Source organism: Nicotiana attenuata, chromosome 9 (genome assembly GCF_001879085.1).
Source record: "Nicotiana attenuata strain UT chromosome 9, NIATTr2, whole genome shotgun sequence".
Taxonomy (NCBI): domain Eukaryota; kingdom Viridiplantae; phylum Streptophyta; class Magnoliopsida; order Solanales; family Solanaceae; genus Nicotiana; species Nicotiana attenuata.
This window is the reverse complement of record NC_031997.1, coordinates 9,668,169-9,694,274: the sequence shown is the minus strand read 5'-3', so window position 1 is coordinate 9,694,274 and position 26,106 is coordinate 9,668,169. Positions and strand designations below refer to the sequence as shown.

The 26,106-nt window shown below is 39.9% G+C and overlaps 1 protein-coding gene across 1 annotated transcript; it reads right to left on the bottom strand.

Annotated features, from left to right (window-relative positions):
- LOC109232050 (nucleolin) lies at window positions 1,642-4,281 on the bottom strand. The gene is made up of 2 exons (XM_019397698.1): window positions 3,794-4,281; window positions 1,642-2,231 (listed from the first exon to the last, which is right to left on the bottom strand). Exons 1-2 carry the CDS (start codon window positions 4,118-4,120, stop codon window positions 1,992-1,994), a joined length of 567 nt encoding a protein of 188 aa, XP_019253243.1. The 5' UTR covers window positions 4,121-4,281; the 3' UTR covers window positions 1,642-1,991.

The following is a 26,106-nucleotide window of genomic DNA, read 5'->3' as shown; positions in this document are numbered from 1 at the left end:
CGAATTCAGCATCAACATTTAGGTGAGCAGATTGAGAGTTTGACATCTTTAAGTTTCCCTAAAATTACGATCTCAAAGAACAAAAGTAAAGCAGAGTTTGTTGCGAAAATTTATATCAAATACCCACTAATATCCTTAACCCCACGATGGGCGCCAAACTGTTTATCTTAAATAACGGATCCTAATTGAATTTGTAAGTGGTTTTAAGGATATGCGAATTAATTCAGTACAAACGATAAATTGCGTTAGATTAAACAGACAAGAGATTGAGTAAATCGTCAAACCGCTTAAAGGGGTGGTTCCGGACTCAATAACAGCCTTCACAAAATGTCTGCCCTCGATTCCGAACTCACAGTAACGAAGTACTGATGAACAAAAGTGAAAACTTTGAATAACAGAGAAAACAATAGTCTATTGCCTTGATATGTGTGTTACAGTGTGTTTAGCGAATAAGCAGACTCCCCATTATATAGTAGGGGAGTTTTACCCTAAGTTTAATTCCATAAAAGGTAAAAATCTCCTGTTTAACTAATCACCAGTTCTCTGCCGATACGTGCTGAGATTGACGCCGTGATATCCAGCCGGTTCTGTTGATCGTACTCGATCGTCCGGTAATGCTTTTCGAGGCCCTTGGGGTTCGAACTGGACCTGTGGCCATGGCCCCGATATTCCCGAGGGCATGTATTTTACCCGGACCCCGGATCGAGGGGCTCCTTACCTCGATTCCGGTTCCTTGCCTTCACGTTTCTTGCTCCGTTTACTTCATCGGAAACCGAGGCATCCCATGGGCTTGGTTTTACCCGTATAAAATGCCCCAACAAAAGCGAGTAGAGGGAGGTCAACTGACAGCTGAAATTGCATTGTTTGAAGCAGCTCTGGTTCTTTTGTGTTCTCTCTACCCACAGATAGAGTCGTAGCTGGCCTAGAATAAATCAGCAAGATCAAGTCAGTATTCGCCATATTATATATGTATGCATATGAAGCATGTGAAGTGAAAGGAAACAGAAAAAAGAAGTAACATGAAATCGGTTCCAAAAGTTAAACTCGAAATAGTTGATTCAACAGTCCTAAATATAGATTGAAAAATCCAATCGAATAGCTATTTACAGTTTGAGTGGACTATCAAATAGAGGATAGTTGACTGAGCCCTCATGGACTACAAAGATAGGGAGTAGTATTAAAATTGCTAAAACGTCCCCCTGCCTACGTCAAGTCATTGTGTAGTGAGTGCAGAAGCAATCATAGGGAGAAGATTGTAAAAACAAAGTTGCAGACACTATGTTGTATTTATTGGCCCACAGGCAAATCTTTTATTTAATCATTCTTACGTGTCTCATTTTCATTTGCGTCCATCCAATTGGACAGCTCAACAGCCACTGAAACCCTTTTAAGTTTGAATTTTACCTTTCTAGTTCAAGTTAAAGACAGTTTATTTCCAATAAGGTCAGACCGCCCAAGAATTAAGGTCCATTGAGATCCAACATAACTACGTTAGGCCCACTGGCAAACTCACCTTTCAACCGGCACGGACCACCGTCTTTAACCACTCCTCATGTTTTGTTGGCTCAAGAGAAGCCAGCAAGCCACCAGATCAAGAGTATCATCAGATAATAAGAATAATAATAAGAATAATAATGATGCTATTTAAAATACAACTTAACAATGTAAATTAAGCCCACCACATATATTTGCACCAAAATATCATCCGGCAGACTTACAAAGCTTAACAACTAAAAACACATAAACCTTGCAGTTGCAGCTAAAGCTAGAACCAAAGTTCTTATACAAAACTAAACTAAACTAAACTGGGTCACAATCGCAGAGCCCAGCTTCACTATGCAAACTCCAAAAGAGATTAGAACTAAGACTAGGAGAATCATCATCATACATAAAGTCTTTCTATAGAGGTATTGTTGGATTAAAGAAAGAGAGGAAAGAGGAGATTGAACTCTATACCAAGGGTCAGCCATCTTCTCAAGATGGGCCAAGCCCTATCGTTTAGATGGTCTTTCATCATCCTCTCCACCATCGTCATCAGAGTCATCTTTGCCTGATCTCTTCCTCTTTGGCGGCGCCTCCACCTTTCCGCTAGTGTCTTCATCATCGTCCTCTTCCTCTTCCTCCTCAAATGCATCTTCCTCACCATTTTCTTCTGGTTCAAAATCACTAGCATCTTCTTCATCCTCAGCACGGGCCACTGGCCTAACAAGATACTCTGTGCCCAGATCCCCCTGGCATACAGTTCAGAGTAATATATCAGTGGGCATTGATCTTCAGCAAGAACACACAAAAGGAAATGAAATTTTACAAGATAAATTAGAGTGGTTAAGAATGAAATTCTATCTAAGCTTCACCAACTTCACCCGTAATAAAATTCTTTCATTTGCAGCAAAGGCAATAATAATCAACTATTATACGTAAACGACAACCTAATATGCAAGCAAATCTAATCCCTCTCCAGGCACTAAACAGAAGTACCAAATGAAGAGGGTCTAACAAAGGTGACTCATAGTAGAAGCCACACAGGGAAGTACGGTGTGATTGAAGAAGACTAATGAACCAGAAAAACCAACGAATGTATTTAAATTTTAAAACAAAAGGAAAATTTGCTTGCTGGACTCTTGAAATTCTAGCAATAATAAAGATCTTCAGAAACAATTCTGGCCTCATAAGATTCTTGTTCTACCCAAACAAGTACAGCCAATGATTATGCAATTACTCTAAGAAGGTAAACATCTTCTTCATGTAACCTACAAAGCAAGGAGCTTATTGTTTTTTTTGGGCTTAACATAGGCATTTAATTAGTGAACAGACGTACCAGCCAGAAGAAATCTTCCAAGGTGATAATTCATCAATTTCAAGAAAAAACATACAAGTACATAGAGTACCAAAAAAGAGCCGAGGTGATAATTTTGACACACATAGATTTATCCCAAAAAGGAAATCACAACCTCTTGGATTTTACAGGAAAACAAGAGAGAGAGAGAGAGAGAGAAATCTTGCCCCTGAAAGTCCCAAACCACCATCCCCACAACAAGTCACAAAACCATACCAAAATTCTTTTTTTTTTTCATTTCACTAGTATGCAGCTATCGTGCAGGATGCAAACCCACAAACCAAAAATATTCCAGAAAGGAGACCTTTTGTCCACGGAAAAAGTAGCTTCCAGGAAAACGTTCATAGAAATTTACTTGGAGATCCAAATATTTGTGAATATTCATAAAATACCAACTTCACTCCATAGTGTTTTTGTTACCAAAGAAAAGGGGGAAGAAAAACTATCAATTCAAAATTCAGAAAAAATTTTCTTCCCCAAAAAATAGAATCTTAGGATAAAATATATTTTTATCAAAAAGGGCCATAGAGAAGCACTGACCAAAATTTCTTTTCTGGATTCATCAGGTCTGCATATGTAACTTAGACTATCTCACCAATAACTCAAAATAGAAAAAAAAAAGTTCACATACCCAAAAACTTCTTCCTTTCAAACAAACATGACCAAACATCAGATTGCCAAATAAACCCAAGTTTAACAAAAACATTAGAACTATCCAAAAACCCACAGATCTGAACTATTTGAACATTGAAACTGAAATAAATACAAGCAAACTGTTATTTACCTTAACCAAACAACTAATACTACTGAAATAGAGCAGATCCGAGAATCTTCAACAAGAACAATCGAAGAACACAACAACAAGCATATAACAAACTTATCATAAGCAAAGAGCAAAATTGTAATTTTGGGCAAAAAAGAGTGAAAATTACAAACTAGGTAGTTTTCAATCATTACCTCATCTTCTTCACCTTCCTCCTCTTCGTCATCATCGTCATCGTCATCGTCGTCGTCACTATCACCTTCATCGTCCTCATCATCCTCGTCGTCTTCATCGTCCTCGTCATCCTCATCGTCATCTACAGAGTGAACTTGTGGACCACTACCCGAGCTCTGTATGACCTCTTTCTCATCTTCTTCATCATCCTCGGCGTCCTCGTCGCCGTCATCATCGTCGTCCTCATCATCGTCGTCGGCGTCCACTTCCTCGTTTTCGTCAAGCTCTTCGACTTCGTCGTGAACTGTTGCTTCCTCAAACTCTCGCTCATCGTCGATAATAGCCATGTCGGAGAAAATTCACCGGAGACTTTTTCTTTTTTCTTTTTTTCTTCAGAAAAGTCAAAATTAAAATTTTCAGAAATTTTTGAGAGAGAAAAAGTGGGAATAGAGAAGCATCTTCGTGCTTCAGAGTAGCTACGCAGACCGTTTCATCTCAGCCGTTGAATCAGGAAATAACACGGATCGATGACGTGGTGACTGATCCAATGGCTGAAAGTAGATCTTGTAGTGTTTCTCGAGCGTGAATAGTTTGCGGCGCGCTGTGTACCATTTTTCTTGTGATTTTGGTGGTCACGTGATTTGCGCCTGATGGAGAATCTAGGGTTATGTTGTTGGGATATTTTTCTTTTGTTATTCTGGAATAATCAATAATCTCGGAAAAGAAAAGAAAAAATCTGGAATAATCCTTTGGTGGTGGGCCACATCAAATCCATTCTGGGCTAATCTTAGGTTAAGTTCACTTTTTTTTGTCAAAACCCATCACTGTTCTGTTAACAATTAATCTTCTTTATAGGCAACTCATTAGTATTGTTACTAGTACAATATACACAGCCTAATTAGCTTTTAGAGAAAAAGGGAAAATGATCAAATATACTTCTCTACTTTCAGATATTATTCGGCTATATTTTTCCCTAGCAGCAATAAACTTTTTAAAATTATCCCTCAGTCCGTCAGGTGACCCAGAATCTCCCAAATTATTTTTGTTAATCACTTATTCTTCTTCTTGATCTACTATTTTCGAAATAAATTGGCATTTACCTACTTTCTTGATTGGAAAAAAAATAAGAGAAAGAAATATAAAAATAATACAACAGTTAGTAAACAAAGTATAGTAAATTGAAGAATCTAAATTATGTAGCTTGTCTAAATTCAAAAAGTATTTACAACATCTCAACTTTAATGAATTTGTTGTACCAAAGGTATGGAGACTTTGCAAGTATTAGTGATAGAAATTGAAGTTCCTTGGAGACTTTACATTGTCGAATTCAACTATGCTTTAATCAAATGCTTATGCATGGTGCACTATTTAGTTAGTCAATTGAACTCTATACCAACCAGACAATAACAAAATATATTCAAATATACATGTACATACATGATGATCAGTTGCATATAATACACAATAAATAAAACTATTGAATTCTATTGTGTGTATATGGTTGAAAAATAAATAAAATAAATCAATTCCAAATTCATTATCACAAGAAGAGAAGTGAGTGCATTGGTAATTAAAAATATCCTTGAATAATTTGCATAGTCTAGTACCTTTAGCATTCACATCAATAGTAATTTTTAAAAATAGTGGAGCAAGAAGAACAACAAATGATTTAAATAGAAGGAGATTGAGAGATTTTGGATTACTTAACAGAGCAAGGGGTAATTTTAAAAAGCTTGTTGATAGTAGGAGTAAATTTTGGCCGAATAGTATAAACCAAGCCTAAGCGGTCATAACATCTTGTTAATATTGATTGAGGAGTTTGATGGAGTTTAGCTGACTGAATACATCCATAAACTTAGATCGCGGCCGAGAGCCTTCAAAGGTTACTCCAGTCACCTGAAGCCTTGTGGATTGATTGTGGGGGATTTAGGCGTGTCACGCCAACCATCTTCCAGTCCATGGACTGGATGAATCCTAGCGAGGGAATAATTAACGAGGTGAAGCTTTTGACAGGTATTTTATTTATTTATTTGTAGGTTTCTCTATTTCAGGCTCTTCCGAGGGCCTTTCTTTCCATAGGCATAGATTGCAGTCTAACTAGCTTTCTAACTTTAGGGGAGAAGCAGTGGTTCGAATCCACATTGTCAGATCGGAACCTAGCTCTATCGGAACTAAACCTCAGCGACTTTCACTTCCTATCGGCTTCGGACTGAAAGAGAGTGAGATGGAATCCAGAAGAGATAAGGCATTAGGGCCATCGACCACACGCCCTAGCATAGCTTTTCCCGCATGAACATCCACAGTAGATCCAGTGCGCTTGACAAGATTTCCCTTTTTTCGGAAGAAAGGTGGGATCCGGACAAAATCGATAAGACGGAGAAATCCAAGTGAACGGAAAGGACAAAGTAAAGGATAAATTCCATTCTCACCTTACAAAGACAGGATATAATTGTAATTGTGAATTAACGGTAGGGGTAAATTTGGTCGGATAGTATAACGGTGTCACGACCCCAGTTTCCTACCTTAGGATGCCGTGATGACACCTAATCTCTAAGACTAGGTAAGCCTAGCATGTAATAATAACTCAACATAAATAATCAAAAGGGAAAACTAAAGCAAGACTGATAAACTCATATAAACTTTCAAAATAGGATCTCAACCACAACTCTCCCAAAACCGGTGGAACTGAGTCATAAGCTATATAGAATAATATAGAATATCTACTACAACACTGTCTGAATGAGAAATACAACAGAAATGAAAGATAAGGGAAGGTGACTTCGAAGCTTGCAGACACCGAGTAGGTATACCTTGAAGTCTCCGAATGACAGCTACAACCAAACACTAACGTCCAGCACGGGAAGATGTACCTGGATCTGCACAAAAAGATGTGCAGAAGCGTTGTATGAGTACACCATAAAGGTACCCAATAAGTATCAAGCCTAACCTCGGTAGAGTAGTGACGAGGCCAGGTCAAAACACCTACTAGGACATAATAAACTGAATGAAAAACAGTAACGAGACATAATAGAAGGCGCGAGAATAAATGATATGAAACAAGTTAATAACATAGACTATTGGTAGAATTGTAAGCATATAGATAATATACAGGAAGCAATTAAATGGAATCACAATAGTCAAATACGGCCAAGCTGATAAGACAAGGAAGAATAAAAGCAACAAGAAGTAATCCACCAATAACTCTTTATAACATGAGATAAACAACAAGAATCACAAACGAGGTACCGCCTCGTATACAAGAATAACAACTGAGGTACCGCCTCGTATATAACAAGACTCAGAATCGAGGTACCGCCTATAACAAGAATCACAACCGAGGTACCTCCACGTATTCACATTTCTCAATTTCAATCATAATCTTTCCTTATATTACCACAGGAACCTTACATTTAGTTTTAAAAAAAATTATTTTTCCTAAAATAGCTACCCGCATTTTAGCCCACCTTATCACACCACGTGGCTTCAAGTAGTTCCCCTACTAGCAACACGCCCACCTTATCTCACCGCATGCATATCAACCCCAAGCCTTATACTATCGCATGGGTATCAATATCACAACATAATCCCGACTCGCATCACAAGTTCCCATATGTCCCAACTTGCCAAAAGAATCAACAATATCAATATTTCCACAATAAATAGCCCATGGCTCAATCACAATGTGTACAAGAATCTCAACAATAACAAAATAAAAGTGAATAGCTCAACAAGAACGATATCTCAACAATTAACATCTTCGCCTCAATGCAATAACGACTTTATCAACTTCAACACCAATAACTCAACAATAAGATATTTCACGAAATAACAACTTTAATTACAAGCAATTCAACAATTTAAAGATGTAAAAAAACATAAGGAAGGTAATAACTTGAACTAAAGCATATAAGAGCAAATTAGCAAGTAAGAGGTGAAACAAGTGTTAACAATATCAAATAAAGCATGTAAGGATATATTAGCACATAAAAAGGGTGGATTAACAATAAAAGATATAACATGTTAAGATAATTCAATTAAAAGCATGATGAGAGTCTAAATAGCCTTAATCGGTCAAATACCAAATACAGCCCGTGTACCCACTCGTCACCTTGCGTACACGGCTCTCACGTAGCACAATTAGTACAAACAAACTAATTCCTAAGGGGTAGTTCCCTCATACAAAGTTAGATAAGATACTTACCTCAACTAGGCCAACTCAACCCTCAGAAATAGCTTTTCCCTTAAAATTTGCCTCCATACGGCTCAAATCTAACCAAAATTGACTTAATATCATCAAACAATGCAAGGAAATACAATTACAATAAATAAAGCTATGATCTTTATAGATTCCGACTACCCATAATCCCACGAGTCCATATATATAATTAGTTTCAAAATCCAAGTCCAAATCGACTCTCAAAACTCAATTTCTCATATTTCAAAAACTTGACAAAATTTTTCAATTTTTCCTCTTTGATTCACATTATTTTGATGTTAACTCTAAGATATATCACTGAAATATAGTTGGAAATTGATTATAATCACTTACTTGAAGTTTGTAGATGAAAATCCCCTCTCCAAATCGCCTCCTACCGAGTCTAGAGTTATAAAATGAGAGAATATGTTGAATCACGACTCCCAACCCTTTTGTCCAGCTGCAGATGTCGCATTTACGGACCAGGGATCGCATTTGCGAACCCCGACAGCCTCAACAAATGTTGCAATAGCGACAAAGGCTTCACAATTGCGGAGCTGGATATCTTCGCAATAGCGAACAAATATTCACAAAAGCGACCCAAGACCTAGGCCTGCTGACTTTGCAATTGCGAAGGGGTCAGTTGTAATTGCGACATCAGAGGACCCACTGTCACCTTCGCAATTGCGAGGTTAGTGCTCGCAATTGCGATAACAGAGCACCAGCAACACCAACAATTCCATTTTCAATCCAAAATAGTTCGAAACATGTCTGAAACTCATCCGAGCCCTCGGGGCTCCAAAACAAAAATCTACACAAGTCTAAAAATATCATAAGAACTCGCTCACGCGATCAAAACACAAAAATAACATCTAGAACTATGACTCGGACACCAAAATTTCAAGAACTTCTAGAATTGCAACTAAGTGTCAGAATCCTATCAATTCAACCAAACTTTGCAGACAATTTCTAAATAGCATAACGGACCTAATCCAAGTCCTAAAATCAAATTCCGAACCTAATAGCTAAAAGTCAACCGACGGTTAAACTTGTCAACTTCAAATTTCCAAATTTTGGCAAAACAACACAAATCAACGTTCAGACTTCCGAATTCGATTTCGGGCATACGCCTAATTCTAAAATTACGATACAAAGCTATCAGAGCCATCAAAATACCGTTCCGGGATTGTTTTCACAAAAGTCAAAGTTTGATCAACATTTCTAACTTAAGCTTCTAAGCCAAGAATCAAAGGGTCCAAATCAATCCGAAATATTCCCGGAATGAAACTAATCAATCCCGTAAGTTATAAAACCATAAACACATATGTGTGAAGTATCAATAGGGGAAACGGTGCGCAATTACACAAACGGTTGGTCGGGTCATTACAAACAGAGGTTAAATATAGACAATATCTAAAAGTAGAGGGGTATATTTGTGTCACAACCCAATTTCCACTATAGACTGTGATGGCGCCCAACGTCGCCGCTAGGCAAGCCAACGGTGAACTATCCATTTAATTGTTTATTTTAATATTTTTAAAGTCATTGATTTTATTTAATAAAGAAACAAATAGTAGGTGGCCGTGGTAATGTGAAGCATAAAATAAACATAAGAGTGAAGTGGTGAAGTTAATAGTCAAAAGCCACAAAATATCTACTAGAATTTTCCAAAATCCGGTGTCACGAGTGCACGAGCAAACTAGTAGAATATACAAAACCTCCTATACTACTGTTGGAGTAAGATAGACAGCAAATAAATACAACAAGGAAGAGACTCTGGGTACTGCAGAATAGAGCAAAGAAGTAGCTCACCACTAAGTCTCTAGGTAGCGTGGGTACGCGCCTGACTGGCCACCAGATGCACTTGCCTCAAATCCTGCACGATTATGCAGAAGTGTAGCGTGAGTAGATAAAAAACATGTACCCAGTAAGTATCTAGTCTAACCTCGAAGAAGTAGTCACGAGGGACGGACATAGACACTTACTAGAGGTCAATAAATAAAGTGTAGAAGTCATAAGTAGGCATGTAATACAACGATAACAGTGAGATAAGAAACAATAATTAATAATTCTTAAGCATAATATCAATTTAAAGTCTCCAACAATCTCAGGCCAAGTCTTTAACACATAAGAGCCACCAAGTAATTTTCAAGTCTCTGATCAAAAAGAAATATCAAGTATAATCGGAATTCGAGCACTATCACACACGATTTATGTTGAGGTCGTACGACCTGATCCAGAATAGTGTGTACACTGTCGAGGGTCGATTGGCGCGAATCATAGATGCATCTAATATATAGCCGAGGCGTTCGGTACGATCCACAAGAATAGAGAAAACTTTACAAACTCCGATCAACGACTACTACATAGGAATAATACTCAAAGAAGGCACAAATTCCACTAACAATCAAGCATTCCGCCAAAACTCAAAGTAATGAAGCTCAGTCTTTTGAAATCCTTTATCCAATTTCAATAAAACAAGTAGTGCATGGTAAAGTCCTTAGTATACCCAGGCATAAGCATGATTTTAGCTACGTACGGACTCTCGTTACATTGCGCGTACGTAGCACCCACAATTATTAGCAAATAACTATTGAAAACATCTATGTGGATAATTCCCTCTTACAAGGTTAGGCAAGAGACTTACCTCATTTCCAAGTCCACTTCCCGTTCCACAATTCACATTAATAGCCTCAAATCGGTGCCGAGCAATCCGAAACGAGCCATAGGTTGTACAAACTAATCAATATATGCTCAAAATTTTATAATTTAACTATTAGAGTATTACCCAACCAATTTGGAAGATTTCTAAAATTTACCCCCGGGCCCACGTGCCCAAATTTCTGTAAATAAATGTTACCCATAACCTCACGAACACAAATAAATAATTTCTACTCAATTCCATAATCATTTCATGGTCTAATCCCATTTTTATCAAATGTTATTTCAACCTACCCTTCCTCGGTGACTAAATAATACTCCCAAAGCATTTATTATTTAAAGGATTTATAGCTTATTTCATAATCTTTCACTTATCTTTCCATTTCATTGGCACCAGTGGCCATAATTGTAATATCATTCTCGGCACGTCGGCTGTATTTCATATTTCATACTTTCATTTCTTTACTTTCACGGATCATCATCATAAACATCAACACATAGAATATTCCGAAAATCACAACTTTGGTTCATTAGTAATGAAGTCTTTAACCACAATTGATTCCTTCCCAAAGAATGAAGCAAAATGACTAGCATGTGAAGCACGACTTAAATCATAAACGAGTGATACACCACTTAATCTCGAAATACTCTTTCCCAAAAGGGCAACACACAATTTCAACTCATGAATATGTAAGAACTTAAATCACATTGGAAATATTCGTAAAGGAGAGCATGGTGATTTATGACTGAAACATGAATTCAAATCAAATGCACTAGTTACAAAAACCATGGCCGCGTCTTATATCTCACTCTCACTTCTTTAACTTCCAAACATTCATAGTTTATCAATAATAAAGGCATTTGGAAATAGAGATTTGATATATATATATGAGCTATATGAGTCTAAGCACATTGGGTTTCATTCCAAGTTAAGCATAATAGACCTTCATTTGAAACACTAATTGAAGTCATAACATTTTAATACATAAACCATACTTGAACATATTCTCGTAGAGGTCATAATAAGATAGGAACAATTAGAACACATTTTGAGCATAGGTATCTTTCAACTCAACACTTACTCGGGATACTCGAGTTTATTAGGAACAAATCGAAACATGGGATTTAGGAACTTGGGCCGACCATAATTGAAACTTACGGGAACATCACGGAATTTGACTCCAAGAGAGAAGTTTAGCCAACATACCTTGCTTGAGCTTTCCTTAGATTACTTCAACGTCCCACACTCCTAGCAACCTCAATCTATAGAAACATAACCAAATTTAACCATAGTTAGGAAGGTATTCTTAGATTTATCCCATTCTGACATTTCATCAAACACCTAATATGCGAATCGATTACAAGGTCCCATAATAGAAATTCCTCTACCCTCACCATGAATTTTCAATCAGCCAACCAATATAAAATATCCCTACAACACCTAGCAACCATCGTTAGTCAAATGCATGCCCAACCATTTGCTTCAAACCCACCAAAATCACATTTTCTAGCCTTCACATACTCCCAAGTTTGAGATTGAGGGCTTATGGATTTCGGTCACCATACCACAATCCCCACCATGATAACATACTGCCTAAATCTATTATTAAACATTGTATTAAAGCTAGGGATGATGTCTTACCTTGTAAGTAGAAGGTCTTGTGAGTTTCCCTCTTGCATACCCAAGATTTGAGCAAGAATTGGAGAGTATAATTTTGATAGAGCTTCTCCCTCTCTCTCTAAATTGATACCCTCACTCTAAAACATCAAGTTATATCTTATAAAACGACCCCTTAAGGCCTTATATCAAAATAGGGTCGGATAAAAAAATTTCCAAAAATAACCCCCGAAGTCAATTATGTGGTAGCAGAATGGATATGTGGCCAGCAGAATGGCCACAAAATGGTATATCAATTCCGCGATGCGATTTCGCGATAGAAGAATTATTATGCGACTAGCAGAATGGCCACAAAATGATTTTCAAATTCTGGGTTGGGTCTGGACCGTTCCGCAATGCAATTTCGCGATAGCATAATCATTATGCGGGCAGCAGAATCATTATGTGGCCAGCAAAAATAGTTTTCAAAAGTTTAGTTGCTTTTGGTTCATTTTGTGGTCATTTCGTGGTCAGCGGAATAGATCCACTATAGCATAATGGACCACATAATCGTCATTTTCTGCAAATTCTTCTACCAACTCCACTATGCATTGTACAACCCAAAAAGTCCGTACCATAGCTCGTTTTCTACAATCTTCAAACACAGTAGCCTACCTCGGCACCACAAAACCCCGGATTCTAGGTAACATTTTACGAGGCCTTATAGATCTGTGGACCGCAGACCTGTCGCATACCTGCACAAAAGTGCCCAATTTTGGAGGACCATTATGCGGTCAATTTTACGGACCGCAGAAGTGTTACGCGGTCGCATATGCGACCTCATATCTGCCTCGGGGCTTCATTTTTCTAATTATATAACTTGACCCCATTTTTTTTATCTATCCATAGGGGTCATTTTTTAGGGGTTATCTGATATTTTAGAGAGATGAGAAAGCTATTCTAGAGAGAGAAAGGGGAGGATTCAAGGATTTCACTACTCAACTCGGATCAAGCATTGGAATATCATCAAGAGGAACTTACTGGGGTTTCTAAAGGGTAAGAATTTCTTCCCCCAATTCTCCAATTTTGGATTTTTGGGTTGGTTGTGTGTGATGAGAGTAGACATATCACATGAGTGAGCTAACAGGGATTGTGGGGGAAGTTGTTGGACAATCATGGGTGGTTTTGTTATTGAATTGGTTGAGGAAAGGTTGGGTTGTCATTGTAGCAGCTCTTGCCATACAAATTCCTCTAATCGTTCTTATAATTCTCCCCTCATGTGTAAATAATTCTTTATTTTGACTTAATTATCTTATACCCATTTTTGGGAAGAAAATTTTGTACGAAATTAATGTGATCAAATTCTTATTTCTCATATGATGAAATCTTATAAAACTTATACTTGTTAAGTCCTAATGTGCCATAGGGTTTGATTTGAAAAGAAATCTTTTGTACAAACTATTATTGTTTTGAGAACCCAAATTGTGGTATTGTGATTACACCTCTACCCGCACACATTGGGGGTAGGGCGGTAGAGAAGCTTTGTGTCGAGATTGTGGTATTGTGATTACACCTCCACCCGCACACATTGGGGTGAGGCAGCAGGGCTGCTTTAGAGATTGTGGTATCGCGAATACACCTCCACCCGCACGCATTGGGGTGAGGCGGCATGGCCGCTTTGTGTAGAGATTGTGGCATTGTGATTACACCTCCACCTGCACACATTGAGGTGAGGCAGCAAGGCCGCTTTGTGTAAAGAATTTGGCATTGTGATTACACCTCCACCCGCAGACATTGGGGTGAGGCGGCAAGGCCTCTTTGTGTAGAGATTGTGGCATTGTGATTACACCTCCACCCGGACACATTGGTGTGAGGCAGCAGGGCCGCTTTGTGTAGAGATTGTGGTATTGTTGTAGAGGTTATTATAGAGGATTCCCAACTTGAAATTTATAAATGTTATTAAAAGCTTCAAATTAATTTGCTATGGTTGTAACGACTATTTAAGCTCTTTTATTGCTTCCATGATTCGTCACATTCATGTTGTACTTCCAATCCTTGAAGGGGGTGTTTGGTTTTCATACTAATACTATTCGACATGTACTAACGTCCCTTTTATCCGGGGATCTGCATATTTAATGGATGAAGGTGGTTCCACAGCAGACGACTTTGATTAGTGATAGCGGTGTACCCTCTTCCCAGCTCACTTGGTGAGCCCCATTTCATTTCGGGTTCGTATATCTTTTGCTCCTTGTGCATTTAGTTTTGAGGTATAGCCGGGGCCTTGTTGTCGGCAATGTCATTGTACTCCTTTTTATATATTAGAGGCTCCATAGACATAGTGTGGGTTGTATGTTGGTGTTGGGAAAGTCAAACTAGTAATATTGTATTTGTACCACATGTTCCACTTCAAACCATGAAAGTGTATGTATTTTGAAACTTATAAATGGTGTATCTAATGATAATGAATTGATGTTGTTCACATGATCCTCCTCATTATCTAACTAATGAAATAGATCTTCTCTTTAATCATGAGGGAGTTCGGGTAGGAGGTATTGTACATGCTTTCTTGGTTGGTTTATGTAAGGCCCCATGAAAATTTCTACTTAAAACCCGAAAGCTCGTAGTGCCAAGTTAAGAATATGTGTTAGAAATTTGTAAAATTCTTCGCGGCGTGCTTGTGAGCCGCGGTTCGGACTCTTTGGACTGATCTATGCATTAAAAAGTTAAGGAAAAATATTTTCCAGAAAAGTGCGTTTATGCGGTCCATTATGCGGTCACATAATAGCTATGCGGACCGCATGGTCGCCGCAGAGTCAGACAGTTTGATGGTAATTTTGAGGTCAACTATGCGGCCCATTATGCGATCACATAATCAATATGCGGGCCGCATAGTCATCGTATAATCCCCTTGGAATTTTGCGAGGGTTCTGCGGTGCATTATGCGACCGCAGAATAGGTATGCGGACTGCATTCCTGTTGCATACTCGGGCAGTTTCTTTAGGTTTTTAAAGCCATTTTTGCGGTCCATTTCGCGTACCGCATAACCATTATGCGGTCGCATATGCAACCGCAGATCTGATTCGGTGCTCCAAATTTTTAACTTTTAAACCCGACCCCCTGTCATTATAACTTATGCAATGGCTCATTTTGAGCCTATTTCCTGGCGCTTTTAGAGTGAGAAAGAGGGTCTAAGAGAGAGGAAGTGCCCTTCATAAAAAATTGCTCCACAAATTCTTGTTAAAATATTGAAGATATTCAAGTGAGGCACCTAAATATTCATCCTAGGAGGTCTTCATCACCTTAGCTCTTAATTTTAAACATAGCTATAAGGGGTCATTAGTGAGGTAATTCATAGGGATAAGGGTGATTACATTGTATGCATGTGTTGTTAGAAGATATGGGAAAATTATAAATAGTGAGGCATGGGGAATGGGTTGGTGTAATCTTGCATAAAAGGACCATAAACCTTAATGAACACCCAATGCTTGATAAAATGCTCAAGTGAGCTAAGATTATGATCTTTTCCTGATTATGGGTTCAATTGTGCTACATTGCTTAAATAGATTGAAGTTGCGAACATTCCGGAACATTATAGGATTAAGGAAAGCTCAATTGAGGTATGTATGGCTAAAACCCCGTCTTTTTAGAAATTGAGCTCCGTTGGTGTTTGTGTAAATGCGGTAAGATTAAAGTTGGATTGTTGTATTGATTGTTACTTCACATGAATTGGTGTTGCAACTTTATATACGTGAAAGGTGTGTCTGAATATGATTAATGTGCTATTCTTGATAACTTGAAAAGGTGCGAAGAATATGAATCATGTATTAAAATGCTTAGACCTTAAATCAAGATTGAAGCTGCGTTTGTTGTGCCATCTATGTGAAGTCTTATCTATGCTTACAATTTAAATTGCTCTTGTGTGCACCTATTATCCTAAATTGCAAAGCTAACATTGAAATTGGGAATGATGTGAAATGTGGCCTAGTGCCAAAAATGATGTGATAGTTGTGGCCCCAAGTGCCTATGAAATGATATATGTGAAACAAAGATTGAAACGAGATGAGTAATGAGAAGGGAACAACGCCTTGGTAAGGCGGCCTAGCCGATCGAGCCGAGATCGGACGCCATGCCGCACACATGGTGGTATTGTGCTGATATTGAATTTCGGAAAAAAGGAAAATGAGATTGTGAAATGAAGTATATGTCTCAAATGAGGCAACCTAGACGATCGGGTCGAGATCGAACTCCGCTCAAGATAGCGGTGGTATTGAGAACAATGATGAACAGTGTGAAATGCCCCAAACTAAAAGCTATAGAAAAATAATGTGAAAATTGTATGATTCTTTTATTTGATAATGTGGTGATCGTTTAAAGTTTTTGAGTTATGCTTGTGATTTCCTTATCCTCGTATGAAAATTCTTTCTAACTAGATGGTGTTTAGTTATACATACTAGTACTATTCCATGGTACTAACGTCCCTTTTGCCGGGGGCGCTATATTTTTAAATGAATGTAGGTGGCTCTATAGCGGACAATGCCGATCGCGCGTAGCGGAGTGTCCTCCTCTCAAAGTCTTGGTGAGCCCTTTTCTCCTTCAAGGGGTTATGTTGTACATCTTTTGTTGTAGACTTCCACTTTTGAGGTATAGCCGGGGCCTTGTTGCCGGCGTTGTCATAATTTGTCTTTTGTATCCATAGAGGCTCCGTAGACGTTTGTGTGGGTAATGTACGTGTGTTGGATGGGTCAAGGAACTGCGTTGTTACTCTATACTCTAGTTCTTCTAAACTATAACTGTATGAAATCTTGGAAACTTAGCCATGATTTAAGATTTGTGATATAAAAATGAACTAACAATGTTGAATGTTCGATTTTGCTATTGTCTAAATAAATGAAAGCATGGTTCCCTTAATAATAGTGGGTTGGGTATAAAATGTTAAAAAGGCTTGCTCAGTTGGGTTCACTCGATTGAGCACCGGTCGCGCCTCCCGAGGTCGGGGCGTGACAGTTTATCTTGGTTGAGCGACGGTCATGCTTCTCGAGGTCGGGGCGTGACAAATGGATTCAAGATTATATGTAGCAATTGAAATTTTTTTAGATTTGTATATGGCCAGAATTTGAGATTTACATTGGATGTTGTCGAGACTCGCGGTATTTCTATATCATTATGGATTCTACATTTAGTGTCATGAAGGTGAAGGAAATGACTTTACATTCATAGAAGGTCTCTTCAGAGTAGGTGTCTCGGTTGTGGTACTTTTGGGGTGCTTAAGAGGGAATACAATGGCTTATGGGCCTTAAGGCGGTGTGGTTTATGCTAGGATCTCTTTTGGTGAGCTTTGGGTAAGGATCGTGGTGTTGTGGCGAGGAGTCAATGTGAGTAATTTGGAAGGAACTCGGAGAAATAGGACAGTTTGGTAGTAGGTTGAATCCGCATAGTAATGGATATGATCGGTTCTTTGGGTACTTATGATATGGTGAGTCTCTACAGGTGTTTTGTGGCAATACTCTTGGGTTTGGCGACCTGCGTGGCTTCGTTGAGTTAAAGAGATTCAATTCTGATGGCTTGGTTATGTGCAAATGGGTTTCAAAGAGTTTTTGATGATTTTTACCATGATTTGAGATGGATATTTCCTACCGGCGTAGGGAGCATGTTGTGTATTGTAATTTTCTCCTGGATGGGATCAAATGGAAGGTTTCTGACTGATCAGGTATGTATTATGCTGGTGAGCCAGAGTTGATTATGAGATTCTCGTGCTTTACATATGATGGCATGATAGATGTAGTATGTAGTGTGGGATTGAGATTGCATGTGCAAGGTCACAATTCAGTTTTGAAGGGGAGGTCATGAATTCTCAAACAACATAGACGGTTTCAGATGACTAGATGAATGCTATTACCTTGGTATAGCCTTAGAAGGGTGCATATTTCAGAAGACACACTGGGTTTTGACTTACAGATGCTTTATTGGTATAATAGTACTTGTTTGGTTGATCGACTGTTAATGTTCAGATTTTGCTATGTGGCATGGAAGAATTATAGAAGTATTTCTCGTAGGATGATTATGTATGAGAGATGTTTTAGTCATTCGAGTTGTGGAGTTGGATTGGCTATGGAGATTCTTGTGCTCTATGGATTTGGAGACTGAGAGTTCTCAGAAGCAGATTGTTTCGGGGTTGCGGACTGTGAAGATGTGGAAAAAGTTATCCAGAGTGTGGTACGTGTTATTGTTTAATCCTTGTGGACTGTTGGAGGGCCATTTATCCATTTAGGGATGACCAGAGTTGATTTGGGGCCAATAGTAGGCCCGAGGGGGTTGTGCATTCTACACCGGGTCAGATTTACTGACTCAGAACTATTAGTATTGAGGGGTGAGTCATTCGGTTGTAGTTGAGCTTGTTCATGTTTTGATATGTTTTATGTGTTACTCTTCTATGCTACAAGGGGTGGTGATTCGTCCGTTATATGCAAATATGGTACGGTTCTATTTAGGCCTTATCGCGGAATTTGAGCGAGATGGTTATTGGGTTGTTGAATGGCTGATTGCGCCTCGGTTATGGACTTTCTGGGCTGCGGTATATTTTGTTATTCTCTTATCCATGGTTATGGTCAGGCACTTCGTGTACTTGATGCCAAATTGCGTGTGGTTGTTGATTTTGAGCATTGTGGCTTGAGTTATTTCATATGGATCGGTGTTCGGATTGGTGTCACGCCCCGAACCTCGGGGGCGAGATCGGCACCCGGTGCCTCACCTATCCTTGCGTACCAACTTGCGACTTAGGGACTCTGAACATATATTGTCATATTTTGGCCATGGGCCACATCATATAAAGCAAAATATAAAACTTAACGGAAACTAATGCTGACTAAACATCAATATAAAACTGGGCCGACAAGGTTGTCCTAACTACTACAGCTGACAAACCAACAAAATATACGTACAAAGCCTACAAGCCCAACATACTACACTAACTGACATGATATATCTACAAGCCTCAACTGATGGATGTACTGTGATCGGAATGGGGTCCCGACCTACCCATAACCTATATACATATATACACAAGATGTACACAAAACTCTAGAACCAGCAACTCCGAAGGAAGTGGAGCTTATCGATAAAGCTGAACTCGGGTAACACCTACTGAGGAGTTTTACCCGTCTGTCTGTCTGAACCTGTACGCATGAAATGCAGCGTCCCCAGAAAAGGGGACGTCAGTACGAAATAATGTACCGAGTATGAAGGCAATAAAATAACTAAAAGCTGAAACGGAACTGATAATATAATAACTGAAAGTAACTGGGAGTCAAAGATGATTTGGAGGTACACTTACCTGCGAATACTGACTCAACTTTCTTAATATAGTAAGTAAAATAAATGTCCGGCCCTATAAGGCTCAGAACGTGTTACTGCTCTGTTGTAGTAGGCTTGCTCATAGGCGCTCGGCCATACTAGGCTCTGTATCTTGGCCATTCTGAGCTCGCTCATAGGCGCTCGGCCATAGTAGGCTCGGTATATAACTTAACATCTGATCAAAGGTTGCCCAATAGGGGCCTGCCCACCGATTATAGCTCGATGGTGGTAAAAATACTTTAATATATATAGAACCTCTTCTCTCTTGACTGGAAAAAGACAATACTCAATTAAATATAAAGTCCCAATAAGGGAGAATACTGTAATTTATAAGACTAGGATAATGTACATAAGTTCAGGAATACGAACTTCTCTTTATGCCTCGTTATCAAACTCATGCCGTTACGTGGTCATGCCAAAGTGAAGGAAGGACTTAGCCTTAACATGCCTGAACCGATTCTTTTGAAAAAGATTGCACCGTACTCCCTTATAATTGCAAAATCTCACGTTGCTTAAGATACTACGAAATCTCACATTTTGAATTGTTGAAGAACCTATGAAATTTCACGTTGCTTATGAAGTTTATCTTGCTGAAGCCTTTCTTGAATGTAATACCCTTCATTTTGAATTAAAGAAGGATTCTTAGTCTTGGTGGTGTTGGACCCACCTTTCAAGACTTGGTGTCACATTTTTTCCTTAAAATGTGCCACCTTTCAATCTTTATTAAGAGTCATTAAATGAGAAAGGGGTGCTGCCACGTTGGGGAGGTTTTAATCTCATCTAAATTCTTTAATTAATCACCCAATCAATTCCTTAATTAACTAGGTAATCTCCCTTTACCCAATAATCAACCAATTATCCATATAATTAAGATTATCTCAACTTACTTAAAGTTCTACTCACCTTCAACATACTTTATACACCTCACTATCATGGTCATGTAGTACCTTGTATGGCACTAGTCCATAAATAATGGGTATTGTAGCTCGGACCATATATTATCCCAAATGGACAATCTTCCATGAAACTCATTTTCTTTGATTCGCTTACCATTTAACCTTCACGGCACTTTACTTATCGCTTGTTATAAATAGCATAAATGCTTATAACCTCAAGATAATCTCATCCCCAAGTCTACGTCGATTAACTAATGACGAAACTTTTACGTATGAAGTGCGGGATATAACATCCTTCCCCTCTAGAAACATTCGTCCTCGAATGTCTACTCTTAGAGACTTTGGGAAAATTTTGCCAGAGTCTCTGCCGTACACTAGACTAAACCAACCTGTACGCAGCCAGAAAACATACTATACATACCACACATGGACAATGTCTATAAATAACAACACTTGGCCTCACACAGATGTCCATTATAAATTCTAAAAGTCAAAAATAAGAGCTTACCTGATGACCTACTGGCCTGAATAGAGCTGTGCTGAGGTATCCCACCTCGAGCCATATCTTCAGTTTGAAATAAGTGGGGGTATTTAGACTTCATTTCTTCCTCCGCTTCCCACGTCATCTCTTCCTCATTCTTGCTTCTCCATAAAACCTTCACGGAGGCAACCTCCTTATTTCGTAGCTTACGGATTTGTCGGTTTAGGATGGCAATTGGAATTTCCTCGTATGATAAGTCCTCCGTAATCTGTACATCATCTGTGGGCACCACTCGGGTAGGATCGCCAATGCACTTCCGTAACATGGATACGTGAAAATCCGGATGGACAGACTCCAATTCCAAGGGCAATTCTAACTCATAAGCTACTCTGCCCACTCTCCGTACGATCTTATAAGGCCCAATATACCGTGGGCTAAGCTTGCCTTTCTTGCCAAACCTCATTACGCCCTTCATAGGTGACACCTTTAAGAATACCCAGTCATTAACCTCGAACTCTAAGTCTCATCGCCGCACGTCAGAATATGACTTCTAACGACTCTGGGCTGTCAACAGTCGCTCACGAATAAGCTTTACTTTCTCTATGGCCCGGTGAACCAGGTCTGGCCTATATAACCCAGATTCTCCAACCTCAAACCATCCTATAGTAGATCTTCACTTACGCCCATACAAAGCCTCGTACGGGGGCATCTGGATACTGGAGTGGTAACTGTTATTATATGCAAACTCGATAAGAGGTAAATGTTCATCCCAACTTCTTTTAAAATCCAACACACATGCTCGTAACATATCCTCGAGCATCTGAATTGTGCGCTCGGCTTGTCCATCAGTCAGTGGATGAAAGCTGTGCTGTGATTCACCTGAGTCCCTAGACCTCTCTGAAATGACCTCCAAAAATGTGATGTAAACTGGGCCCCGCGGTTAGATATAATAGATACTGGTACTCCGTGTAGCCGCATTATCTCCTTAATATATAACTTTGCATAATCTTCTGCTGTATATGTAGATCTGACTGGTAGGAAATGAGTTGATTTTGTGAGCCTATCGACTATCACCCATATGGAATCGAGCTTACGCTGAGAACGAGGTAAACCCGTGACAAAGTCCATGTTTATCGCCTCCCATTTCCACGTCGGGATCTCTATAGTCTGCATTAACCCTCCGGGCTTCGGGTGCTCTACCTTCACCTACTGGCAACTAAGACACTAAGCGACAAACTCAGCAAAGTTCTTCTTCATATCGTTCCACCAGTCACATCCTTAATGTCATGGTACATCTTCGTCGACCCAGGATGAATGGAATACCACGAATAATGCGCCTCTGACATAATCCTGTCTCGTAGCCCTACTATATCTGGAACACACAGACGAACCCTGTATCTGAGAACCCCATCTCCCTTGAGCTCTAACAACGATTTCTTCTGCTATGGAACTCGCTCTCTCAACTCGACCAGCTCTGGGTCCTCATACTGCCTTTCCTTAACTTCAGCTATGAGAGATGATTTTGCAGTGTTTTGGAGTACAACTCCACCATCGTTAAAATCTACTAACAAAACCCCCAAACAAGCCAATTGATGAATCTCTCTAGTTAATTGTCCTTTCTCGACCTCTACCTGTGCTAAGATACCCATAGATCGGCGACTTAAGGCATCGGCTACAACATTAGCTTTGCCTGGATGGTAGAGAATTTTAACATTGTAATCTTTCAATAACTCAAGCCATCACCTCTGTCGCAAATTCAAATCTTTTTGCTTGAAGATATATTGCAGGCTTTTATGATCTGTGAATACATCAACATGAACACCATATAAATAATGTCATCATATCTTATGTGCATGGACAACCGTAGCTAACTTGAGGTTGTGGGTCGAATGCTCATGCTTCCTTAACTTCCTTGAAGCATACGCAATTACCTTCCCATGTTGCATCAGGACACATCCTAACCCGACACCTGAGGCATCACAATACATGGCATAACCATCTGGACCCTCTGAAAGTGTTAGCACTGGCGTTGAGGTCAACCTGTTCTTAAGCTCTTGGAAACTCTACTCGCAAGCCTCTGTCCACCGAAACTTAGTTGATGTTGTGTCAACTTCGTCAATGGTGCCGAAAGGGAAAAAAAAACCCTCAACGAACCTTCGTAGTATCCTGCTAAGCCTAGAAAGCTACGAACCTCTGTTGGAATGGTAGGTCTAGGCCAAGATTTCACGGCCTCAATCTTCTGAGTGTCTACCTTTATACCTTCATCGGATACAATTTTCCCCAAGAATGCTACAAACTTCAACTAGAACTCACATTCAAAAAACATAGCATACAACTTACGATCACGGAGGGTTTGGAGTACTGCTCACAGGTGGTCCGCATGTTCCTCCTCTGAACATGAATAAACCAGAATATCATCAATAAATACTATCATGAACAGATATAAAAATGGCCGGCATACACTATTCATCAAGTCCATAAATACGGCGGGTGCATTCGTCAACCCGAAGGACATGACAAGGAACTCGAGGTGGCCATATCGGGTCCTGAAGGCTGTCTTGGGTATATCCTTCTACCGAACTCTGACCTGGTGGTACCCCGACCTCAAATCTATCTTTGAAAAGCATCTATCCCCTTACAACTGATCAAACATGTCATCGATCCTTGGAAGTGGATGCTTATTCTTAATAGTCACCTTGTTCAGCTACCTATAATCAATACACATCCTCAGCGAGCCATCTTTCTTCCGCACAAACAGTATCGGTGCACCCCAAGGTGAGGTACTAGGCCTGATGAAACATTTCTCCAGCAAATCTTTTAATTGCTCTTTCAATTCCTTCAGTTCCTTCAATTCAGCAGGTGCCATTCTATACGGAGGGATGGATATTGGTTGAGTTCCCGGAAGCAAATCAATGCCAAAATCAATCTCTCCCTCTGGAGGAATACCTTGAAGTTCATCTGGAAATACATCTGCGTACTCTTTGACTACTGGAATGGACTGAAGTGTAGGTATCTCAGCATCTGCACCTCTAACACGCACAATATGATAATTGCACCCTTTTGCGATCATTTTCCTTGCCTTTAGATAGGAAATAAACCTACCTCTAGGTGTCGCTGTATTACCTACCCATTCAAGGATTGGCTTACCCGGAAAATGAAATCTGATTGTCTTTTCTCCACAATCAACTGTGGCATAGCAAGCTGCCAACCAGTCCATGCCCATGATAGCATCAAAATCCAACATCTCTAGCTCAACTAGGTCGGTTGAGGTCTGACGACTACAAATTGTCACCGTACAACCTCAGTAAACCCGTCTAGCAATAATCGATTCTCCGACCAGTATAGATACCACAAAAGGATCACTTAGTATTTCAGGCACTATACCAAACTTCTCCGCGACAAATGGGGTAATACATGATAAAGTTGATCCTGGGTCTATGAAGGCATAAGCATCGTGAGAGCAAATGGTCAACATACCTATCATAATGTCTGGTGAAGACTCCTGGTCTTGTCGACCCGCTAAAGCATAGCTACGATTCTGGTTACCACATGAACTAGAACCTCTACCTCTACCAGTCGAAGACTGAGACCTCACGCCCTAAAGGATGCACGAACATAGATGATCCTGTTGCTGAACTCGCTGGTTGTGCCATACCCCCAAAATATCTTTGTGGGCAATCTCGCATCATATGCCCTGGACACCCACATGTATAACCAGCATCAGAACCGGCTCGACATTGGCCTAAGTGTCCTCTACCACAGATGTCACATCACGGTAGAAATGACCATGTCTGCCCTGAACCTTGCTATCGCTGCAAACCCGATGCCCGTGAGCTCTCACCTGGTCCTGACTAAGTATAGTGGTCATACATGTAACCCTATAACTGAGGTGGCGGAGGCCTAGTTGGCCGTCTGAAGTACTGGGGCCTATAACTACCCTGAGACTGCTCCTAAGACCTGGCAAATCTCATCCTCTTACGCTGCCCTGACTCAGTCCTCTCTGTACCCTGCTGCCGACACCTACCTCTTTCTATATTCTGGGTGAATGCCTGAATCCCAGAGATATTCTGGGGCCAACCCTGTTATAAACCTATGAATCCAGTCCCGCATAGTAGCAACTATGGATGGTGCATATCTGGCCAATGAGTCAAAATAGAGACTATACTCTCGAACACTCATATTGCCCTGCTTGAGGGCTAGAAACTAATCTACTCGAGCCTGTCGGATCTCCCGCGGTAAGTACTGGTCAAGGAAGGTATCCGAAAAATTCTCCCAAATAGATGGAGGTGCATCACGCCCCATGGACCTCTCCCATCCCTCATACCAAAGGATGGCTATTTCTCGAAGTTGAAAAGTTGCTAGCACAACTGCCTCTTTCTCCGTAGCATGCATTACCCAAAAGATCGTGTGAAGCTGATCTATAAAATACTGCGGGTCCTCTATCTGATCTGTCCCCGTGAACTCTGCGGGATTTACAGAAATAAACCCCGAACACTTGAACTCCTAGACCCCTAAGAAGATCCTGCACTAGCGGATGCCCTAGCTTGTTGCTGGGTAGCTACCAACTGTGTAAACAAATGCACTGCACTCCTCAAGTCCTAATCTGATGGAAGTGGAGGGGGAACTGACGTGCGGTCTCCCTAGGAATCTCCTCAGGTGGTGAGGAGCCGGTAATGGCTGGGTAGGGGTCTTACCTTGGGCCTCAAACTGGGCCCCATCTACTGGGGATACCCTGCTGGTCCCTCAGCTACTGCCGTATCTCTCCTCTGGCTAGTCGTAGTCTTCCTAGTCATCGTCATCTGTGCATGCAAATACCAACACGTAAGTTTAACTCAAGTTTCCTATAACTCAGTTCTACAACACGATTTAGATTTGAAAGAAGGGTAACCAATTCCTAAATGCCCTGTAGTCCCTTGCTTATATAATATGGTGCACAACACATCTATAAACAAGACCTTACTAGACACGGCTTGTAGACTCCCTAGGATAGAACTGCTATGATACCACTTTTGTCACGGCCCAAACCTGGGGGGTTAGACCGGCACCTGGTGCCTCACCTATCCTTGCGTACAAACTTGCAACTAAGGGACTCTGAACAAATAATGTCATACTTTGGATGTGGGCCACATTGCAAGACAATTTGTGAAGCAAAA